The 21,721-nt window shown below is 37.4% G+C and overlaps 1 protein-coding gene across 2 annotated transcripts in view; it reads right to left on the bottom strand.

Annotated features, from left to right (window-relative positions):
* The window catches only part of POP2 (Pyridoxal phosphate (PLP)-dependent transferases superfamily protein), a 269,455-nt gene that overhangs the window by 161,438 nt on the left and 86,296 nt on the right, over positions 1 to 21,721 (bottom strand). For both annotated transcript variants that reach the window (XM_089818181.1, XM_089818182.1), the window contains exons 7-11: positions 4,246 to 4,319; positions 4,080 to 4,118; positions 3,669 to 3,757; positions 3,496 to 3,572; positions 3,301 to 3,375 (exon numbers count right to left, since the gene is read on the bottom strand). In XM_089818181.1, coding sequence (XP_089674307.1) covers positions 3,301 to 3,375; positions 3,496 to 3,572; positions 3,669 to 3,757; positions 4,080 to 4,118; positions 4,246 to 4,319 — 354 coding nt within the window. The remainder of the gene's footprint in view (positions 1 to 3,300; positions 3,376 to 3,495; positions 3,573 to 3,668; positions 3,758 to 4,079; positions 4,119 to 4,245; positions 4,320 to 21,721) is intronic.

The following is a 21,721-nucleotide window of genomic DNA, read 5'->3' as shown; positions in this document are numbered from 1 at the left end:
AGTAATTGAGTTAGATTGGTCGGATCCATCATTATCATCGGTATAGATATTGCAGGGGTGGTACAATGGTACAATGATGCAAATATTACAAGAGTTGGTCAGAGGTATCTCAGACAACGCACGAGTTCTCACTTGAGATCCAAGGGGCGCTAGGAGGAGAGCTTGGATGTTATCATCTTGTGGTGGATATTGGCATATTGTCGAGCTCCCATTTTCACGTGATAGTAGAGATTCGCAGGGTCACTCATGGAGTGAGACATTCATTCTGACTAAGGGTATTGGTACACAAGGCAGCAGCAAATGGTAGTTGGTGACCCTTAATGGTGAGCCTTGAGATCCTAGCATTCAGTTATTTGACACATCGATTCCTCTTGTACTGTTTCGCCATTCAGGATTTGAGATGATGCATGTCGGGTTACATCGACTAAGGAGTAAAATCGCCCTCTCAAGGTGAGTATGGGATCCTGGCATTTGGTTTCTGCAAGTATGAGCATGAGAAGGGAGGCTTTGTAATGTCCCCTTTTTCTGGGACATTATAATTCTGTGTGCTGGCTAGCTTCACCTAGGTTTCAGGGGCAGAAAGGTTCTTTATAGGGTTCAGTTTGAGGTCTGGCCTAGGCATTTCCAATTTCAAACCCATCAGAGCAATTTTGGCAAGTTGTCTAAATACTTACTATTTTTAGTAAGTAAACAAAGCACGGTATTTTTGGTACCTCAATGTTGGTTTGGAAGCATCTCGCCGAGAGCTCTCCAATGAGCCATTGCATGTGATTATCTGAGTTCATTTGGTCAGTTATTTTAATGCCTAATGATTATATGGTTTCCTAACTAAGTGACTATTAAAGTCATTTAGTTTGTCACTTTATTTTAAAAGTTACTATATTCACTTAAGTGACTAAAGGACAAAAAGGCGTTTTATCCCACATTGCTTAAGAGAGCGTGCATCACATTGGGAAAAGTGATAAAGGTACAACAATGCTCCACATTAGATGATATGAAGATAGAATATTTAAAATAAATATTAATCTGGGAGCTAGAAATAGTTGTTGGTTTTCTCTTCGAGGATGCAAACCCTTGAAGAATCTTTGAAGGTTGGATGCAACTAGCCTTATGGATTTATTTATATTTCCAATTTAACTGTTATTTTCTATGTATAAGATTAGATTACTTGGATTGTCGCATGTTAACGTATTGCTATTATATAATACAGTAACATATTCTGGAATTTGTATCCAATATTGGTTTGTTGTTCGGATTTAAATCTGCACGTATATATCACGAGTTTTGGTAAAACATTCGGAAGGGGATATTACATACGGAGTCGGATTTTGGACTTCAAGTAGTCAATAGGAAGCTTTTGGAAAGTTCTACATATTGGTTCAGATTTGGTGCAGGTTTGGTATGATTTATTTGGTGATATATTGATCTATACAGTTTTTGATATATATTGACTATGGTAGCATTGTGAGTTTATGACATTGTATGTTTGGAGATTTAAGATTTGATGTCACTGTATACTCAGTTCATATATTAGATTGCTCTCATGATGATATGGTTATTAGTGTTTGGTTTGGATATGTATGATGACTTATTGGGTCTACAAATTGTGCAGTGTTGTAAGCAGTCTACACTTATATGTTGCATTTATGGCTTGGATATGGGTTGTCTTTGCCTATTGATCTTTCATTATTGATGCATATTCAGATTGGTGGCTTGGATTTGGTTTGTTTATGCCCTAAGTCACATAATTTTTTGATTTTTCATGTAGAAGTGATGAGATGTTACCAGGTACAATCATGGTGGAGGATTGTGGTTGACTATTTTATGCTGATAGGTTTGACATATTGAGCATCAGATGCTTGGTTCATGGATGTGATCATAGTGTCATAGATTTTGGCATGACATGATTGGATATACAGGTACACCCTTGATGTTTATTGACTTGGATTTCTAATTTGTTTATTGTGGTATATCTTCTTGGTTGAGGATCATAGTTATTTGGTTTCTTTTGAGGAGCTCATGATCTGCACTTTGAGTTCTTTGATGGTTTGATGCCTTGGTTGATTCTCATGGTTAGAGGATGGTTGTTTCATCATGATGTCATGGATAGCTTGGATACACGGTTTAGTGGGAGCTTGTACAGTGATGAGGTGACAGTGCAGGATTAGTTCCTGGTTTGGTTTGTACCTTCTTGGTTTGGATATCTTGGTTTCACTTGGTACTGATACTTTGGTTGTGTGAGTGTAGACTTGGAGGATCTTCATGCAAGTGATGGATTTTATGATTCCATGAGTTACTCGATACCATGGTTGAGTGGGAGTTTTGGCATTGATATATTTATTGAGTGTTTATAAATGTTGGAGGTTTGTCATGTCAACACCACTCCCCTCCCCCCTCACCACGCCACCAGTGTCATCCCTCCATTATCCCAAGCTTAGGCACAAGTACCCCTACCTCAAATCACATTTCCCTATCCCCTCAAAGAAATGTCCCCAAACCCCATGGAACACTGAGTTTTCCAACTAGTGAAACTATCTAGGAATATATTTCCTTCCCTTGATACTTCTCTACCACATAATATTTCATCAAAATTGTAACTCTTGGGTGGAATGATCTCAACAGCAAGAAAAATATCATAGAAGTTCTTCATACAATGCCTTACATCTTTATCATATTTTTCTGAAGACATGGGATAAGCATAATTTTGAGAAACCAAACTGCACCAAGCAGAAGTAATCAGGACTTGAAGCCACTGAGTCTTTAACTTGGGTGACACCTATGCTCCATATAAAAAATGAGAACAATAGATTTAAATCTGAGCATAACAATCTGGTATACACGTAACTAAAATGCCTCGTCTCATTGTCTTGTGCCTCACTTCACAGTCAGTAATCTGAACGTTTAACTATCTCTTCATCTGGCCATTTCGAAATTCAACTTTGATGACAGATCACAGGTGCACACAAATAAAGCTAGCATTAGTGGGGTCATTAGGGACCACTATGATGATCTCATCATTTGTTTTCTTCAAGAGTAGAAGCAAAGATTAATGATATTGCTGATTTAAAAGCATTGGGTATCAACTAGCAAATAGAGACCATCCCAACTTCAAATTGGAAGAAAATGTTGCATAAGAATAACTTATAAGGACAGCTTTCTTGCATGTTTCTACAAAGAAAGCAAATAAAAGTTTTGAAAATGTCATCCTATTCTGGAGTTTACTACCCACGATGATATAACAAAGAAACCCCTTGAAATGGTAATAATGCATGTTGATTGTGCAACTAAATTCATTATGACCTTTTCAAAATATGTAGCAGGTGGCACAATTACTCCACCAGCGCCCATAACAGGTTCTGCAATAAATGCAGCAATCTGCAAGAAAACAATCAAAATAGAACAGCATTATGAGGTAGAAAATATATATCAAACTACGGAGAGGAACTAGGTTAGCAACCATCTCCAGAACTTTCCTCACATGACGAGTATAATTACCGTTTCTGGCCCTTCCTTCAAAATAAGCTTCTCCAAGTTATTCGCTAGTCTTGATGCAAATTCTTCCTCAGTTTCACCTGCCATATATAAATTGTGTAGCCAACATCAATACATGGAAAATCAAATGGACCGATTCATTTAGTACACAAAAATGACCTGGATTGAAGCAAAACCTGGCAAATGGTAGCGCCAATAGTGGGGACAGTCTGTGTGCAGTACAAATGATACTGGCAAATCAAAACTTTTATGAAGTGCAGTTAGCCTGCCAAAAGAACAAGCACGTCAATACTAAAAAACGTAAAATATAAACCATAATAAACCAATCAAGATAACAATATTTGTCTTCAGCAAATCTATCACAAGCAAAGTAGATTCATATTCCATCAAGTGGCACGCATATCTTTAGACCCAAATAATACCTAACCATCTGGAAGCAATATGACTACATAAATCAAACTACTCACTCTGAGAAGGAAAACATCGTCACTAGTCACCCAATTTTGTCAGTTGGCCAATAGAGAATCCTCACATACAAGCACAAATATCATGACATTATAAGATAAAATAAACTACAAATGATTTACCCGGAGAGACTGGCTGCCACTAGTGTTGATCCATGGTACCTATCAAAATAACAAGGATGAACAGAAATTTCAGATCACTGCTTGCATTCAACACAAAGCTAGAAATAAACATGGACATTCCAACTTTAACAACTAGAATTTCCAGCAACAACGAAAAGCACTTAACGATTTCTCTCGAGCAATAAATTTCTTCTTCTTTGGTCGTCCTAAAGCATTGTTATAATACCAAACCAGTTTTACCTGTGCAAAACCATCCCAGTTGATATTAATATAGCAATCTTTTGAAAGTTGTAAGAAATATTTTACCCATATATGTGATATTGGACAATATTAGCAGATAGCTAATCATAGGAAATAAGAAATAAAGTAACTTTTTGAGTATGGATAGGAAAATTAGATTAGTTCCTTACTAATAAGAAAGCACATAAAAGAACAATCTCACACTAGTTTTAACTTAAAAACCATCTCCGTTGGAATATAAACTACAAAATTATTAACATTTGGAAACTAATTTGTTATCTAATTAAAAGCTGTCACCTTAAATGTTGGAATCCACTATAAATATGTGAACACTAACCATGTCATACAACCAACCATTGTTTGACAAAAGCAATTAGTTCAGAAATCAGATCCAACATCTCACAATTCCATGTTGGAGTTATAAATAAAATAGATATTGAAACTCTAATGAACAATGTCGTAAAAGAAAACTATGAAACATAATTGAGAAAAGAGAGATTGTTATCATTATGTACAACATACACCTTGTAAGAATTTGTCTAACGCAAAGAATGAAATTGCCAAGATATAGAAGCTCAATTGATAGCACAAATAAGAGAGACAAAATGATATGATCAAATGATTGATTCAATATTTGATCAAATGATAATGGATGCCCAATCTATTAATACAAAGTAGATGCACCCGACTATATAGGCAATGTATGATAGATAGGAATGGTGCATGAGAACCTATCACCTACTCAAGGTAGAATTACATGTCCACGAAAGGTGGATAATCCTCCATTGTACAACAAAATATGTGCATATGTGCAACAATAAGAGTATGATAATGATGCAGGAGCATCTTGCATGGGAAAAAAAAAAAAAAAATTGAAAAAAAAAAAAATTTGTGGAGGAGAGAGAAAGTTACGAAAATTAGAAGAGAAATAATAAAAAAATAAAAAAAGGGAAAAAGGAGAAAAGAAAGGAAAAGGTGATTTCTATTTTCGAGGTGCATAGGTGGCATAATAGAAAAAAAATAAAAAATAAATGGTTGTCATTCCATTTATCGAGGTGAGTGGGTAGAATTCTAGAAAGTTATGAATATTGTAAAAAGTTTTGGAAGTTGTAGAAGGTTGTGGAGGAATTCTAGAAGGTTGTGGATAAGTCATGCATGGGATGGTAAGTGCCTATTTAAGCAAGGCATATGAGCATTTCTAAATCAAGCTCAAGGGGAAGCTTGAGGAGTAGAAGCTCGAGAAGGAGAAGCTCAAGGAGTAACTTGAGAAGTGGAAGCTTGAGAAGGAGAAGCTCGAGAAGTGGAAGCTTGGAAAGCTTGGAAAGTTTCAAGGTGTGAAAGAGAAGGAGGAAGTGAAGAGTGAGTGTTCCTGAGTCTGTGAACAGAGTGCTGAATGTGAGGCAGTTTACAGCAGGATTGTGATAGACTTGTGAGTGTGCAGACAGAGCGTCGAATGTGAGGCAGTTTACACTTGGATCTTGGATTAGGTTTGTGAGAAGAGCTAGTGACTACGGTTTAGAAACAAGGAGGTTGCTTAGTGGCTTGCGAGCACAAGTTGAGATCTCAGAGGTTTCTACCAGAGTGTGGATCTGGACTAGCTTGGGTTTGGATTGGATCTTGAGAGATCTTGGAAAAATGTTATTGTAATTGCTATTGAATTTTCAGGTATAATAAAATTGTCTTCATATTGTTGCATTATTGGTTGTGAGTTGGTAAGGGTGGTGTGGCCCTTCGTCAGTGGTATCAGAGCGTATCTACATTAGTGGTATCAAAGCAGGAGATCCTGAGTGTACAAGCAGATCGCCGAAGTGTGAGGCAATTTGTATCAGGACCTTGGTTGGGTGAAATTTATCAGAGCAAGAGTTCCTGAGTGTACAAGCAGATTGCCGAAGTGTGAGGCAGTTTGTACCAGGACCTTGGTTGGGTGAAGTTTATCAGAGTGGGAGTTCCTGAGCGTGTAGACAGATCGCCGAAGCTGAGGCAGTTTGCACCAGGACCTTGGGAGGACATGCAGATGGATTGATGGATGCAGAGATGGAAGACTGAACTTGTTGAGGCATGATCGTAGAGAGCTTGTGGATTGCAAATCCGTAGTCCTAGACTTGTGATGTGGTTCCTGATTGTTCGTGCGAGGTGGCAGGTTGCGATCTGACTTGCAAACAATTTGGTTTTCACAAGGAGCGTAGGAAGGATTTGTTGCAGAGGGTTTACGAAGATCTTGGAAGATGGCTCCGAGAGGATTGGACCCTAAGATGATTGCGAAAATTCATGATATAGTGGAGAGAAATTTTTCTAAGATGATTTCTCGGTTGGATGCTAGATTGGCTAATCAAGCAAAGAAGGTCAAGGTGGAAGAGGATGGTTTTGCTGATCAGTTTGTGGAGTCTGATGTAGAACCTGCAGAGCAACTAGAGGTTGTTGCTGAAGATATTCCTAATGTTGTTGATGTTGGGACAAAGGTTGGTTTTCATGATCAGTTGGTTGAGTCTGACATGGAGACTGTAGAGCATTTGGTCATGGATGATCTAGTTGATGTTGGTGGTGACTTGAATGTTGCAGAGCACTTGGTCATGGATGATCCGGTTGTTGGAGGTGAGTTATGTATTGCAGAGCATCTTGTTGTGAGCAATGAGGTTGTTGGTGTTGAGAGTTTGGCATGTATTGATGGTGATCTACATGTTGGTGTTGATATGGAGTTTGTTGTTGTTGATGCGAGGTTTGTTGCTATGGGTGTGAATTCACTAGTTGCTGATGTGAATGAGAGTTTGTTGATGAAGAATTATGTTCAGTTTGTTCCTAGGAGTGAGCATGCTAATTGGATGGTTGAGATTCTAGTGTTTGATACAGTAATGCAGATGTGGAAGATTTGCATGGTGGTTTTCTTGTCCCCGTTGAGGTGGAAACCTTTGGTGAAGATGAAGATGGTGGTAAATCTTTCTTTTGTAAAGTCAAACTGTGGGACACACTTTTCTATCTACTGGGGGAGTCTGATGCTGGAGCATCTTGCATGGGGAAAAAAAAAAAAAATTTGAGAGAGAAAGTGACGAAAATTAGAAGAGAAATAATAAAAAAATAAAAAAAGGGAAAAAGGAGAAAAGAAAGGAAAAGGTGATTTCTATTTTCGAGGTGCATAGGTGGCATAATAGAAAAAAATAAATAAATAAATAGTTGTCATTCCATTTATCAAGGTGAGTGGGTAGAATTCTAGAAAGTTATAAATATTGTAGAAAGTTTTGGAAGTTGTAGAAGGTTGTGGAAGTTGTAGAAGGTTGTGGAGAAATTCTAGAAGGTTGTGGATAAGTCATGCATGGGGTGGTAAGTGCCTATTTAAGCAAGGCATATGAGCATTTCTAAATCAAGCTCAAGGGGAAGCTTGAGGAGTAGAAGCTTGAGAAGGAGAAGCTCAAGGAGTAACTTGAGAAGTGGAAGCTTAAGAAGGAGAAGCTCGAGAAGTGGAAGCTTGGAAAGCTTGGAAAGTTTCAAGGTGTGAAAGAGAAGGAGGAAGTGAAGAGTGAGTGTTCCTGAGTCTGTGAACAGAGCGCTGAATGTGAGGCAATTTACAGCAGGATTGTGATAGACTTGTGAGTGTGTAGACAGAGCGTCGAATGTGAGGCAGTTTACACTTGGATCTTGGATTAGGTTTGTGAGAAGAGCTAGTGACTGCGGTTTAGAAACAAGGAGGTTGCTTAATGGCTTGCGAGCACAAGTTGAGATCTCAGAGGTTTCTACCAGAGTGTGGATCTAGACTAGCTTGGGTTTGGATTGGATCTTGAGAGATCTTGGAAAAATGTTATTGTAATTGCTATTGAATTTTCAGGTATAATAAAATTGTCTTCATATTGTTGCATTATTGGTTGTGAGTTGGTAAGGGTGGTGTGGCCCTTCGTTAGTGGTATCAGAGCGTACCTACATTAGATAATGTGATAAGAGCACTAAAGGTGGATCTCACACATGAAGAGGTATGAGATGACAACAAATGCCACCTCCAACACCATGTGCTAAAATGAAGTACAAACTCTTATGTGTCAACATGAAAACTAATATGAAAATGCATTATCCTAAGTAAACTTAAGTAAAGTGTAATTAGGAATATTTATTTACATCACTACCCCCCCCCCACCTTAATTTCAACTTAGTAGAATGCACTTGAGCTTACAAGCCAGATGACAATGCAAGATGGATCTCGGCTACTAGGCCATGTTAGGCACCCATGTACAAAATTCGAAAGAAATGCAATATCTCATAAAGTGGAGAAGAGGGAAAACCTCATGGAAAAACCATCCCCCAAAAGAAAGACGAACAACAAACAAGATACATGCATGGATGTAGTAATCAAGACCCCTTCATTATCACATACATCGTGCATATACAATAAAAAATCCCCCTATTGAAAGGAAACAAAAAGGTACGATATCCCCCCCCCTCCCCAATGAATAATACTCCTCCCAAGATGGTGAGTATTTGACGGCAAAACACAGTCCAATGCCTACAAACAACATAACATTTCTCCCCTTAGCAAGATGCTAGACCAAATACAAATGCAAGAATGATTCCCATTGTGGATAGGAAGAACGAAGGGGAATCCAAATGAAGTATGTTTCTAAAGTATGCTCATGTGTCGCCATGTCCTTGGTTGATGAAGATGCCACAAACCAATTAAGATCAAGCCCAATAGAAGGTGAGAAACAAGGAACCAATGGTAATTTCTTGTGAACAAGCTCCAAAGACAAAGATGTCTCCTCAAGATATGAAGTAGGCAGAGAAGCAAAGAATCCCCTCAATTTAGAACGTACATCCATGGTAGATGCTCCTCAATCAATATAGAAATTGCACCAAAAAGTCTAAATGATGTTCCTCCCTTTAAAAAGAAATGGTGTCATAGGTGTATGAATGAATCCTTCCCAACCTCTAGAAAGAATACACAAAATATATGATGTCTCAACAATCTGAATAGGAAAATCCAACACATAAGTATGATCAACCATGAAATGTGACATCTCAAGTGAAGTTTGAGACTCACGAAAGCCAATCTCCAAAGACTCAAATGTCTTCTTTGAAGATAAACAGACCTCCAAATGTTGTATTAAAGTATCCATCATCATGTCAACCTCAAAGTAATGATCAAGTACAAAAGAAAGATGAGGGTCAGCAAGTTTGCTCACAACAACTAAAGAAGGATCGTCTTACCAAAGAGAAGATGAATGTCATCAATAGTGTCTCCTAAATCTGCAATATAGGACTCCACAAATAAACCTGTAATGTTTGTCAACTAGTTATCAGACCACTTATTCACCCCTTCTAACATTTATGTAATAACCCCTATCAGTTATGGCATCATCAATCTCCACACTAATGAGTGGTTTGATATTTCGTCAAACAATTGGTGAGCAATTCAGCTATTATGGTTTTTCTTTCTAGCACAACACTAGGATATGTAATGAGCTACTAATAATCACTAGATAAATCAAACATTGAAGGCTCTTGTATAAATGAATACAAAACAACCGATTTACAACTTCTTCCTTATTTGTTTGCATACATAGTTCTGAAAGTGTTCTATAACCACTAATACTAAATGGAGAATGCAATAACTAGAACACTGAGACCGAATAATAGTCATGCAATTATTAAGTTCTATTGCATTGAGAAAAATCACAATAACTTTTGGAACTTGTCTGTAGGAGCAGATTTATTAACCCCAATGGCTAAATCACTGCGAAAGTGTGAACAACTATCCTCAAAAAACCAGATTGCAGCCTGTAGGATGATATGTTTTTGCAAACATGCAAAACACAGCCTCTTGGAGAAATCGCAAGTGAGAGAAAATGCCAAAATTGATTCAGATTTTCCACGCGGTGCCTGGAAATGAAATCTGCACTTCCCCAAAATATCAAACACTGCAAATACTAGTAACAATTGCCTCTGAATAACTCGTGTGGATCCTCTGATGTAAATTGTATCTATTAAAGAATCCACCAATTCTTTCAAAAAATCATTCCAAAGTAATTTCTCCCTAGCTACAGTAAAGAACAATAGGAGAAGAGAGCAATTGTATACCTTGGCACAATGGTAAATGCAATCCTCATAAATAAATTTTAGAATTCTGACACCCCAAAAATGTAATTTCCTCCACGACAATAATCCTCCCAGCCACAGACAATAAGAGTAAGGGAGATTAAATGGAATCACTTTACCTCAGCAGTGATTCGAAAATACTTCTTAGCTTCCCTTATACCTTAGAAAGGGCAAAAAAATTCATAACCTCAGAAAAGCCACAAAGGCAACACAAGCCAATAAAATATCCAAGCATATTTTTCTCAACAAATAGGCTTGTATTTATAACCTCCAGATGCCCTTTTTGTTGCCAAAATGTAACTTCACTCAAGAAGCTTCACCACACAACCATTAATTAGAAGCTTCCATTAGATTATTTCACTTGACTTGGCTTAACTAATTAATAAATGGCTCTTTCCAATGATAACTCAACTCTCGACTTAAGTGAAAATTATAAAGTTAAATTATAACTTTATAATAAGTCATTTAATAAATTAATAATAGTTTGGGCACAAAATATAATAACTCCCAAAATACTCATTATTTGAATATGTCGTTTGAAATAGGAGTTACACCTATTATTTCTCCATATTTCCAAATGCACTTTCCAGAAATAGAAAGGGTCCATCTCAATCAACACCCAGCTTAACACAAATAGTAAGTACACAAAACTAAGCCCAAAGGAAGAGCAACCTATAGCTTCCTGAATTGTGGAGAAGATAAGACCATCCTAGGCCAAGTCACTACCTCAGAAGACTCTCTATCCACAATAATTAGCCTACAAGAATCACAATAATAGGCTAATCCCTAAAACTTTGATGCTGGCAAAAATGGGGACATTATAGTCCTCCCTCCCCAAGATTGCTTGTCCTCAAGCAATCTGGCAACACAATGAACTCCAACCTCCACCTGGATCCCAAATGAAGAAGTATGTGACACCACTCTCAACATTGAACCAACTGCATACCACTAACATCATTAGAACCAATAATATAACCTGCAATATAGCACTTAAAACCTGTGCTAATGATGTAGGAGTTAGAATATCACCCAAAGAAAACTCTATAAGAAATCTTTTCTTCCTGGTCACCACCCACATAATATCTACTAGACTGGAATCTTGATCAATAATCCCTGGAAGAGACGTAGCTATAGGAGAACCATATGCACTCATGTCGGCTATATCAATAATAGGTGTAGCCACGTCAAAATATGTTGTCACAGGAACATCAACTTCCACAATAGAAAATTGAACTAAATCTGCAGATGGTGAAAATTGAGTCCAACTCCACTCAGGTGAGTAATCAACATCAACCTCAAATAGCAGATTGTCATAAGACAATGTTGCATCCATGTCAAGTATAGGATTGTCCACGAAGTGAACCTCACCACTATGTTAATCTGAACTATAACATGATTTTTCCTCGACACCACTCACCTCATCATCATTGACAAGTGTACTATCATCAGGGCACACATCTACAACCACTGCATACATAGTACTAAACTCCTTGCTAGATGGCTCGACCAACATAGAAGTGGTTGATGATATGACAGTATCCTCGCATGCTCCTACTCCCATTATCGTTGCATCGTCATCAAATGCATGATCTTTGGAACTCAACAACTACATCATCTGACTCAACCTGACATGAATTCTCATCACATTCCACCACAACTATAGCCAACTCATGCGATGACTCATAAGAAATGTTCTGCACATCTGTAGCCACAACTATATCATCACTTTTCACTCTTCAAAAAAGCGATATCATGCTCTGCTCAAATCTCGATTTTGAAATCAGTTGAGTCATCCGTTTGTGATTTTGATTCAGCTCATTCACTAGCACATCCAACTGTTTCACAATATCCCGTATCTCAGATTCTCCATCCCTTGGCAAAGAAGTATGCCCTCTACAAGTATAATATCTACACAGGATGAATCTTTTATCACCATCCTGTTAGGATTAAATCATGGACAGAAAATAACAATTACATGCAAATATAACCAGTAACAGAAAATAATAGATCACACAAAAAAGAACATAAGGCACCAAGATTTAACATGGTTCACCCAATCCTTGGGCTATGTCCACCAAACAGCAAGTCCAATATTATTACAATCCAGTGATTACAACCTGATTACAATTTGTAATCCCTTATAGCTCAATAAAGCCACAAGAACCAATTTCGCATCACAATTTAATGAAAATACCTAACCCTAAGCCCTTTTATACAAGTAATTTTATGCCGTTTTAGGGTTACAACATGTCCACCATATGTCGGCCATATGTGGGACACAATGTCGGCCATGGCCCAAAAAAAAAAAATTCCAAAGAATTTATGAAGTATGTACAATACTTTCTTGATCAGTCACCACAAACTAACACATCCATACCATTGAATCAAACTGATAACTAAGCCCAATTCATGCAGGCTAGCAAGAAACCGCTTTGATACCACTGTAATAACCCCTATCGGTTATAGCTCAAACAATCATCAATTTCCACACTAATGAGTGGTTTGATATTTCGTCAAACAATTGGCGAGCAATTCAGCTACGATTTTTTACTTTCTAGCACAATACTAGGATATGTAATGAGCTACTCATAATTACTAGATAAATCAAACATTGAAGGCTCTTGTACAAATGAATACCAAACAACTAATTTACAACTTCTTCCTTATTTGTTTGCATACATAATTCAAACTGTGTTCTATAACCACTAATATTGAATGGAGGATGCAATAACTAGAACAATGAGATCAAATAATAGTCATGTCATTATTAAGTTCTATTGCATTGAGAAAAATCACAATAACTTTTGGAACATGTATGCAGGAGCAGATTTATTAACCCCAATGGCTAAATCACTACGAAAGTGTGAACAACTATCCTCAAAAAACCAGATTGCAGCCTGTAGGATGATATGTATTTGCAAACATGCAAAACACAGGCCCTTGGAGAAATCGTAGGTGAGAGAAAATGTCAGAATTGCTTCGAATTTTGCATCTAGTGCCTAGAAATGAAATCTGCACTTCCCCAAAATACCAAACGCTGCAACTACTAGTAACAACTGACTCTAAATAGCTCGTGCAGATCCTCAAATGTAAATTGTATCTATTAAATAATCCTACAATTCCTTCACCAATTCATTCAAAAGTAATTTCTCCCTAGCCACAGTAAAGAAGAATAGGAGAAAAGAGCAATTGTATAACTCAACACAATTGTAAATACAATCCTTAGAAATAAATCTCAGAATTCTGAAACCCCAGAAATGTAATTTCCTCCACAATAATAATCCTCCCAGCCACAGACAATAATAGTAAGGGAGATTAAATGGAATCAGTTTACCTCAGCAATGATTCGAAAATACTTCTTAGCTTCCCTTATACCTCAGCATGGGCAACAAAATTTAAAACCTCAGAAAAGCCACAAAGCCAACAAAAGCAAATAAAATATCCAAGCATACTTTTCTCAACAAATGGGCTTGTGTTTATAACCTCCAAATGCCCTTTTTGTTGTAACTCCACTCAAGAAGCTTCAACACACAACATTAATTAGAAGCTTCCATTAGATTCTTTCAACTGACTTGGCTTAACTAATTAATAAATGGCTCTTTCCAATGATAACTCAACTCTCAACTTAAGTGAAATTATAAACTTAAATTATCACTTTATAGTAAGTCATTTAATAAATTAATAATAATTTGGCCACTAAAAATATAATAACTCCAAAAATACTCATCATTTGAATATGTCATTTGAAATAGGATTTATACCTATTGTTTCTCCATGTGTCCAAATGCACTTTTCAAAAATAGAAAGGGTCCATCTCAATCAACACTCTGCTTACCACAAATAGTAAGTACACAAAACTAAGCCCAAACAAAGTCCAATCTGAGCCAAACGAAGACCAACCTATAGCTTACTAAATTATAGAGAAGATTAGACTCTCCTAAGCCAAACCACTGCCTCAAAAGACCCTCTAGCCACAATAATTAGCCTACAAGAATCACAATAATAGGCTAATCCATGAAATTTTGATGTTGGCAGAAATGGGGACATTATAATTTATGAGGCCATTAGATCCATGAGATGCAACAAAGCAGCTGATGAGGAGGGGTTCCAGGCTGAACTCTTCAAATTTGGTGTCCTGGTTCTTGGCTCCTATCTCTCTACAATCTTTAATAGAGTGGTTTGTACCGGTTTCCTTGTTTCTTTGTCAAGGCATTTGATTTATCCGATACACAAGATCAGTCCTGTCTCTGACCCTAGTAAGTATAAGACCGTTATGATCGGACAAATGTTTGCCAAACTATATGCTACTGACCTGAATGCTATGTTATCCTGAGAGCTTGATAGTAGAGGTTGTAGAGCTAGAGGACAGGCTGATTTCCATGCTAACTACCAGACCATGCATCACATTTTCACTTTACGGGCTATTATTGAGGAGGCTAGACACAGATCGGCGAAAGTATACTACTACTTTGTTGATTTTCGCAAGGCTTTTGATTTTGTTCCTAGGATGGCTCTATTTCAGAGGCTTCGTGTGATTGGGATTTCAGACATGCTGCTATTATGGGATTGTACGAAACTGTGATAGATAGATTCAAGACTCCTGAGGGATTCTTAGCTCCGATCCATAGCACCATTGGGGTTAAATAGGGCTGCCCTCTCTCCCCCACTTTGTTTGGTTTGTATATTGTTGAGCTTGAGGATTTCCTTTTGAACTCCTCGCTCCTAATAGATGGATGCTACTTGCATCAGGCCTTTATCTCCATTTTTTTTTGTGGATGACGTGGTTCGTCTAGCTTCTTCTCTAGAGAGTTACAAAGGCTTCTTGATGGTTTGGTTTCCTTTTGTGACCAATGACAGCTTGCGGTTAACTTGGGTAAGACTCGAGTTATGGTCTTTAATTTCTTAAAGACCTCCCATCTTCACTTCTTCTTTCAGGAATAGGACATTGAGATTACTTCTTATATGTATCTAGCACTGAAGTTTTATGGATGTTGCTTTAGTATGAGATCGGCAATTCAGTCCAAAGTTAGTAAGGGTATAGGATCTCTCACTATTTGAGAAACAATGTTTCAAACACCATTTTCAGGATACCTCATCCAAGCTATCCCTCTTGGACTCCCTTATTCAGCCAGTTGTTCTTTATGGCTTAGTGGTTTGGGGACCTTCTCTCCTTATCTCTAATTGGGCCTTGATCAAGCGGGTGCTAACATTGCTTCTATGGTGTATCATTAGATTCCACAAGTTCACTCCTCATAGTATTATTCTAGTTGGGTTCGGTGCTCATCCCTTCAGATTTGCAGCCATATTTGACCTGATTTGGTTTCTTCCTTGCCTTCATGGTTTTGTGGATTCAACCAGAGAGCAAGATGGATATTCCTACCTGGCGTACTATTGTTCTATTGCGACTGCAAGTTTTGATACTAACTCTCGAGCTCGCTGCTGGTATGCTCAGACATCCTCTCTGCTAAGCTCGATTGGGATTTCTATTGACTGCCTCCCTTCATAACAATTCTCGTTGAATGCCCCTGCTCATCTTCTAACCTCACGTCAAGAGTTAAATGAGCATGTTAGACTGGATATCTACAAACAGTACATTATCACCACTTGGAGTAACCCTCCTAGAGGATTACGTTCGAGGATGGCCTTCTATGCTGAACACTTTCTGGAGATCTCTGATGGGATTATTGTTCGTCCTAGCTACCTATCTCGACGTTGGTATCATGCCCTGCGTATCTCTCTAGGGTCCTTCAAAGTTGGTTCTCACCGTCTTTGAGCTCAGGCCGACCATCATATGGACAGCAGAGAACAAATCTGTTAGCAATGTACTTTAGCAGAGGTCGAGACAAAAACTCAATATTTTTCATTGCCCTATCTTTTATGAGATCAAAGGAAGATTTCATTGTCTATTCCAGGACTTTTTTCTCTTTTAGCTTTCTTCAGTTACATTGACCATTGGTGTCTTGCACTCTATCTTTAGGAGGCCACCCTACTCCACAATAATACTTTACAGTCACTATTTCCTTACTGGCATACCTTTAATCAGCTCATTATTGACTTTTCCTCACCCTTATCTTCGTCACGTTGTGTGAAAAGGTTGTCCAATTCTACCGGTCATTCTAGGTCTATCAGACCCTACTGCAGTTTTGTCTAACAACAACGCTCCTCTAGGAGCTCACATAGACCGATCAGGGCTCATGTCCACCCGCAATCTTATCCTTCTGTGAATGATTTCTTTTGCCAACGAAGGACTCCTAGTCTTTGCCTTGGCATTTCTCTGCACTTCTCTTATCTTCTTCTTGTTTCTTATTTCTTATTTCTTGTTTCCTTTTCTTGGGCACTGTTTGGTGCTCTTGCTTTTGTCAATTGTCTTGTTGTAAACTCTCAGTCCCATAGACATTTTGTGGTCTTTTATTGGACATTAATATTATTATCTTAAATTATCTTATCCCATGGAGCTAAGTATGGAAGACAGTGAATATCTTGTTGCACTGAATCACCTGAACTCATGGTTGTGTGAATGCAACCATCATCAGGAGCACCAATAGAAATGATCTAGACTGGAGAAGTAGGAGTTGTGATTAGAGGTTTTGGAACATAAGTCCATGATAGCATTCGTAAGGTAACAACATGAGAGGGTATATTAACAACAACATCAAGTGGAAAGAGACTATTTGCAACAAGATCAGTTGGGAATGGAGGAGCATGTGGATCTCCATACATCTCTCAAATAATAGTCCAAATTGTGCGTGGACACCTAATATTGCTGATCTTGGGGAACATCACACAACAGTGAAATGAACGGAAGCTCTCACAAATCAAAAATCTGACATGATCAATTCTTTGTTTCACAAATGGCATGAGTTCACTGCATCTTTGGCTCAAGGATGAGTCCACAAAGATGAAGCAAGAGAGTGAGCCATCTACAACATGTGATAATTCCTTTTCCCTACGATTCATAGTTACCTCCATGCAAAAATATGACTACAAGATCTGGTGTTATCCCCCATGATTTTAGCCATGGTGTACTTCTCTCATGAAACAAAATGAGATCAACAACAAATCATTGCACTCCCCCACAATGCAATAAATCATAGAACTCCAAAATAGATGATTTTGGCACTAAATAGTGCATGTACAATTGCCACTTGCCAAATGGACCAAAGTGGACTTCTAATTTTGATTATAACAATAGAAAATATGAAGCAATAACAGACAAAAGAAAAAAAGACATGAGATTACTCGATGATCTACTCAATTACAAGTGTCGGAATAGGCCAAAATAGACCAAATGTTGAAAGTGATATTTTTTGCCCAAATAATTCTAGAATCGGATAGAAAATGTGAAAAGATCTCAAAAATATGCACTTTCAGAATACATTGTACCTGAAAATATGTTCGTATGAGCCCGAACAAAACCTCTAAAGTTTCAAAATCAAGAATTAGACAGTTACAATCATCTACAATTTCTGCAAAATCTATCCACCAAAACTAGAGAATAGCTGCACCAATAGAAAATTCAAAAGATTCTAGCCAAAATAAAAAACAATTGTACTCAAATTGGAGCCCTAATTACCAAGTTATGGCTTTTCAAAGTTAGACTACTAAACTAAAACTGCATATGCTGAGGGGTCCAAATTTTTAATACCTGCTGATCTTGGCAACATCATGAGACTAAATTTGACGGTCAAATGGTCATAAAACAAAACAAATATGGCTAATTATGGCGGTCATACAATTGTTAAAGTTTACATAGTAAAATGATTGTGCAATCAACAAGTTAAACTTGATAGTCATGAGACCATGAAAACAAAAGAAAAAAATGCCCAATGACATCCCGACATGAGTCAAATTTAAAACAATAAAATTACTACGAAAGATAATTGTTTTGAAAAAATAATCTTGCTAACATGTATCACAGATATTCATGTGGCAGTTTGACCATTCCTTGTCTGCGTGGCGTTTTGGCTCGGAAGTCGTAGTTGCTCGACTTGGAACATTCCAAATGAAGATGGTGGGCTGGCACAATTGAATTTCTTAATGCTACTCCCAAATTGTGATAGGCTTAACAAACCAAACATGGCACCTACGGATCTGTCTTGAATCATAGGAGTGAGGCAAGCTTAGGAGTCAAGAACTCGTCAAGTTAGTACCTCGCGACTTAGAAACTCGTCATGTTGAATTGGATCTAAATGCCAATGTTTGTTCTGTGATCCAAATCGATGTCTCCCAATGTCACCAAATTTCAATGTCTATGCTCGTTGAAGAGATGTTGAAATCATCTTAACAATGTCGGCATCGTCTCAAATATCAATGTCTAGTTCTCAAGTCAGATCTTGAGGAGTGCAAGGCAGTTGCCTCACAATGTTTGCATGTTGTTAAGTCATTGGTGTTCGGCGTGGATCTTTCGAGCAGAGAACTCGATTGTGCAAGTGCTCAGCAAGTGGGGGTGTGAATGTCGATTGAATGTTGGATGACACTTGTGTGCTGAGTCTTCTTGTTGCACGTAGGTCGAATCAGATTTCTAAGCTAGAGAAGCTCATTTGGAGGGGTTGAGTTGGGAGAATGGTGTGTGGCAGGCCTACGGCTTTGTCGAGCATGGTGTTGAGGGATTCAATCCCACATTGCTTAAAAATCTATGAGAAGCATTATTTGTAATGTGAAACATCAAACAACAAATGCAAATTGCAAGCTCGACTCTTTAGGATCTCGTTGGAGGTTTTGTAGGAATCTCATCGAGTAGCAGGATGTTACTACCTTCTTCGACGAAGAATATGCTCTAAGATACTCTGACTAAGCCTACAAAGTGCAATAGCGATCTAACAAATACAAAGGTTGAATAGGCCCATTTTTTTGCAGAAAAAATCCAAAATGAATATTGACAAAAAATCAACGAAATAATTTGCAAATCCAATAAATCAAAATGGCTTCAAAACATAAATGGAATTTCCAAAAACAGATGACCAAATTTGTAGATTGGGCTTCCCAAGCCCGAATTGCAAAAAAAACTTGCCTCAAATTTCACCTTAGCCCAATATAAGCAAATCTATAGTTTAAATTCACTAGAACAACCACCCAGATGCAATGGAGAGGTCTGAACTTGGTCAAAGCAATTCTCCAAATTGTTGGTATCCTGGATTGGAATCATGGCCCTCCAAAATTGAAGCGAATAGCTCTCAAATGACTAACCAATAAAACTCCTATGGCTCTAATACCATGCAAGAATTTGCCTAAAGCAAAGAATGAAAATGCTAAGATCTAGAAGCTCAATTGATAGCGAAATTAAGAGAGACAAAACAATATGATCAAATGAATGATTCAATATAGATCAAATAGCAATGGATGCCCAATCAATTAATACAATGTAGATGTGTCTAAATACATAGGCAATATATGATAACTATGCGGGCATGAAATAACTTATCACCTACACAAGGTGGATCATCCTCCATTGAACAAAAAAGTATATGCAACATGTGCAACAATGAGAGGATGATAATGGGATAAGAGCACTAAAGGTGGATCTCACTCAAAAAGAGGTATGAGATGACAACTAACTCCACCTCAAGTGGATTTCTCCAACACCATGTGCTAAACTAAAGTACATGGAAACTAATATGCAAATGCATTATCCTAAGTAAAGTGTAATTAGGAATATTTAAGAAAACCAACACACCTTTCAAGAAATTTCATCTAACTTAAATTTTATATAAAGAAAAAAATATGCATTGATACTGAAGCACGAGCACTACAAAGAAAAAACATTTAAGAGTCGTACTTTTTGATGGAAAAGTTTTAGTAAAGAGAACGAGTAAGAACAACCTCTTCTGTTGAACATACAAATGAAGAGACCATCTTCTTGGGTAGGTCGATGACTGATAATCACCTTTTGGTAGCCCTACTTATTTGGAGATTGTTGAGCAACAAGTTGAAAAGATGGTGGATGTTACTTTGCTATGCAGTTTGTGCTTAAAGTGCCTTAAGCAGGTCTACTAAAGAAGTAATTATAATGTGACAATATGCGGGTGGGGAATTCCATGAATTTGAAGAATTTGGAGAGTAATTCATATAGATATTCTCAAAATTGCAATCGGGAGCACGCATGGCGATGGCTTCTTCTTCATAGATTCTAAATTTTCTTGAGTTTTATGTTTACGATAGGTGTAACTATCCTTTATGATCACAGAAAAATTCACAAGCAATTGGCATAAATTGCATCATACATAGGCATTTTCTAAAAAGATTGCAATCATATGCAATTGTTGATATCTCATATATTAAATGTTGGGTTACATACATTGATATTCTTTGATCGATTTACTAGCTAAAATACAACAAATTAAACTATTTTTAACCTCTCGTCAACAAATGATAAAGAAAAATTTTGTCACATAGTTTCACATAAATTGAATACTAGATACCATAGTTCAAAATATCGTTATCAGCAACTTATTGTCGAGGGCAAAAAAAGGATATCACAAAATATCAAAGATAAATTGAAAAATTCTCATGAAATTATCTGGAACTTAAAATCTATTTTTTCCAGTCAAAAACTTGTTTTTCCAATTCTGATGAAACCTTCTTTCTCCTCTTTGTCCTTTCTCTCCTCTCAAAATTTGTTTTTCCAATCGAAAAAATGTGTTTTCCCTTTTTTGGGCCATCCCTTCCTATAATAGGCCTACGAGCTATAAGTTTGTTATTTATCACAAAAAAAATAGGAATGTCATAAATATTTTGCCAAGTTCTCTATGATATTTTGAAACTTTTCTGTGAAAACTTATCGTACTTATCTACAATAAGTTAACATTACTTCTCGAGAGCCAAAAAATATTGCGATAAGTAGACTTTCGCAAATATATCTGTGATATTTTGAACTATGCTAGATGCAATGATGCCCAACACACTTACTAAAGAGAAAGGAAGATGTCAACAACCCCCTACATTGAAGACCGGTAAGGTATTGATTCAAAACTTATGCTCCACAGGTATGGGTCCCCTATCAAATTCCACCCACACCCATCTTGGAGATGTTATGAGAACGCGAGGAGGAGTTTGCCATCCCCAAAGGCGTCCCATTTTTTGCCAAATCTGGTATTGTCCTTGACACACCACTTTGAGAACAGCAAATAGGGGGTGTGGATGTTCCATACCAATCTTGGGTACTTGTAGTCATCCCCTATGACTCGAGCCATTTTTAGACTGTCTATGTTAAAAATAAGCCATTATTAAATTTGAAAAAAACTTGGCTGGCCCACAAGGACACCCAGACCACAGATAACAATACTAAAACCTAGTCTAAGCATAAAATAACCAAAAGAACATAAAGAAAT

This window comes from Cupressus sempervirens, chromosome 3 (assembly GCF_028749045.1).
Source record: "Cupressus sempervirens isolate cs-2001-9-10 chromosome 3, ASM2874904v1, whole genome shotgun sequence".
NCBI classification, from domain to species: Eukaryota; Viridiplantae; Streptophyta; class Pinopsida; order Cupressales; family Cupressaceae; genus Cupressus; species Cupressus sempervirens.
Note: the sequence above shows the minus strand (reverse complement) of the source record. Positions and strands in the feature narration are given on the sequence as shown.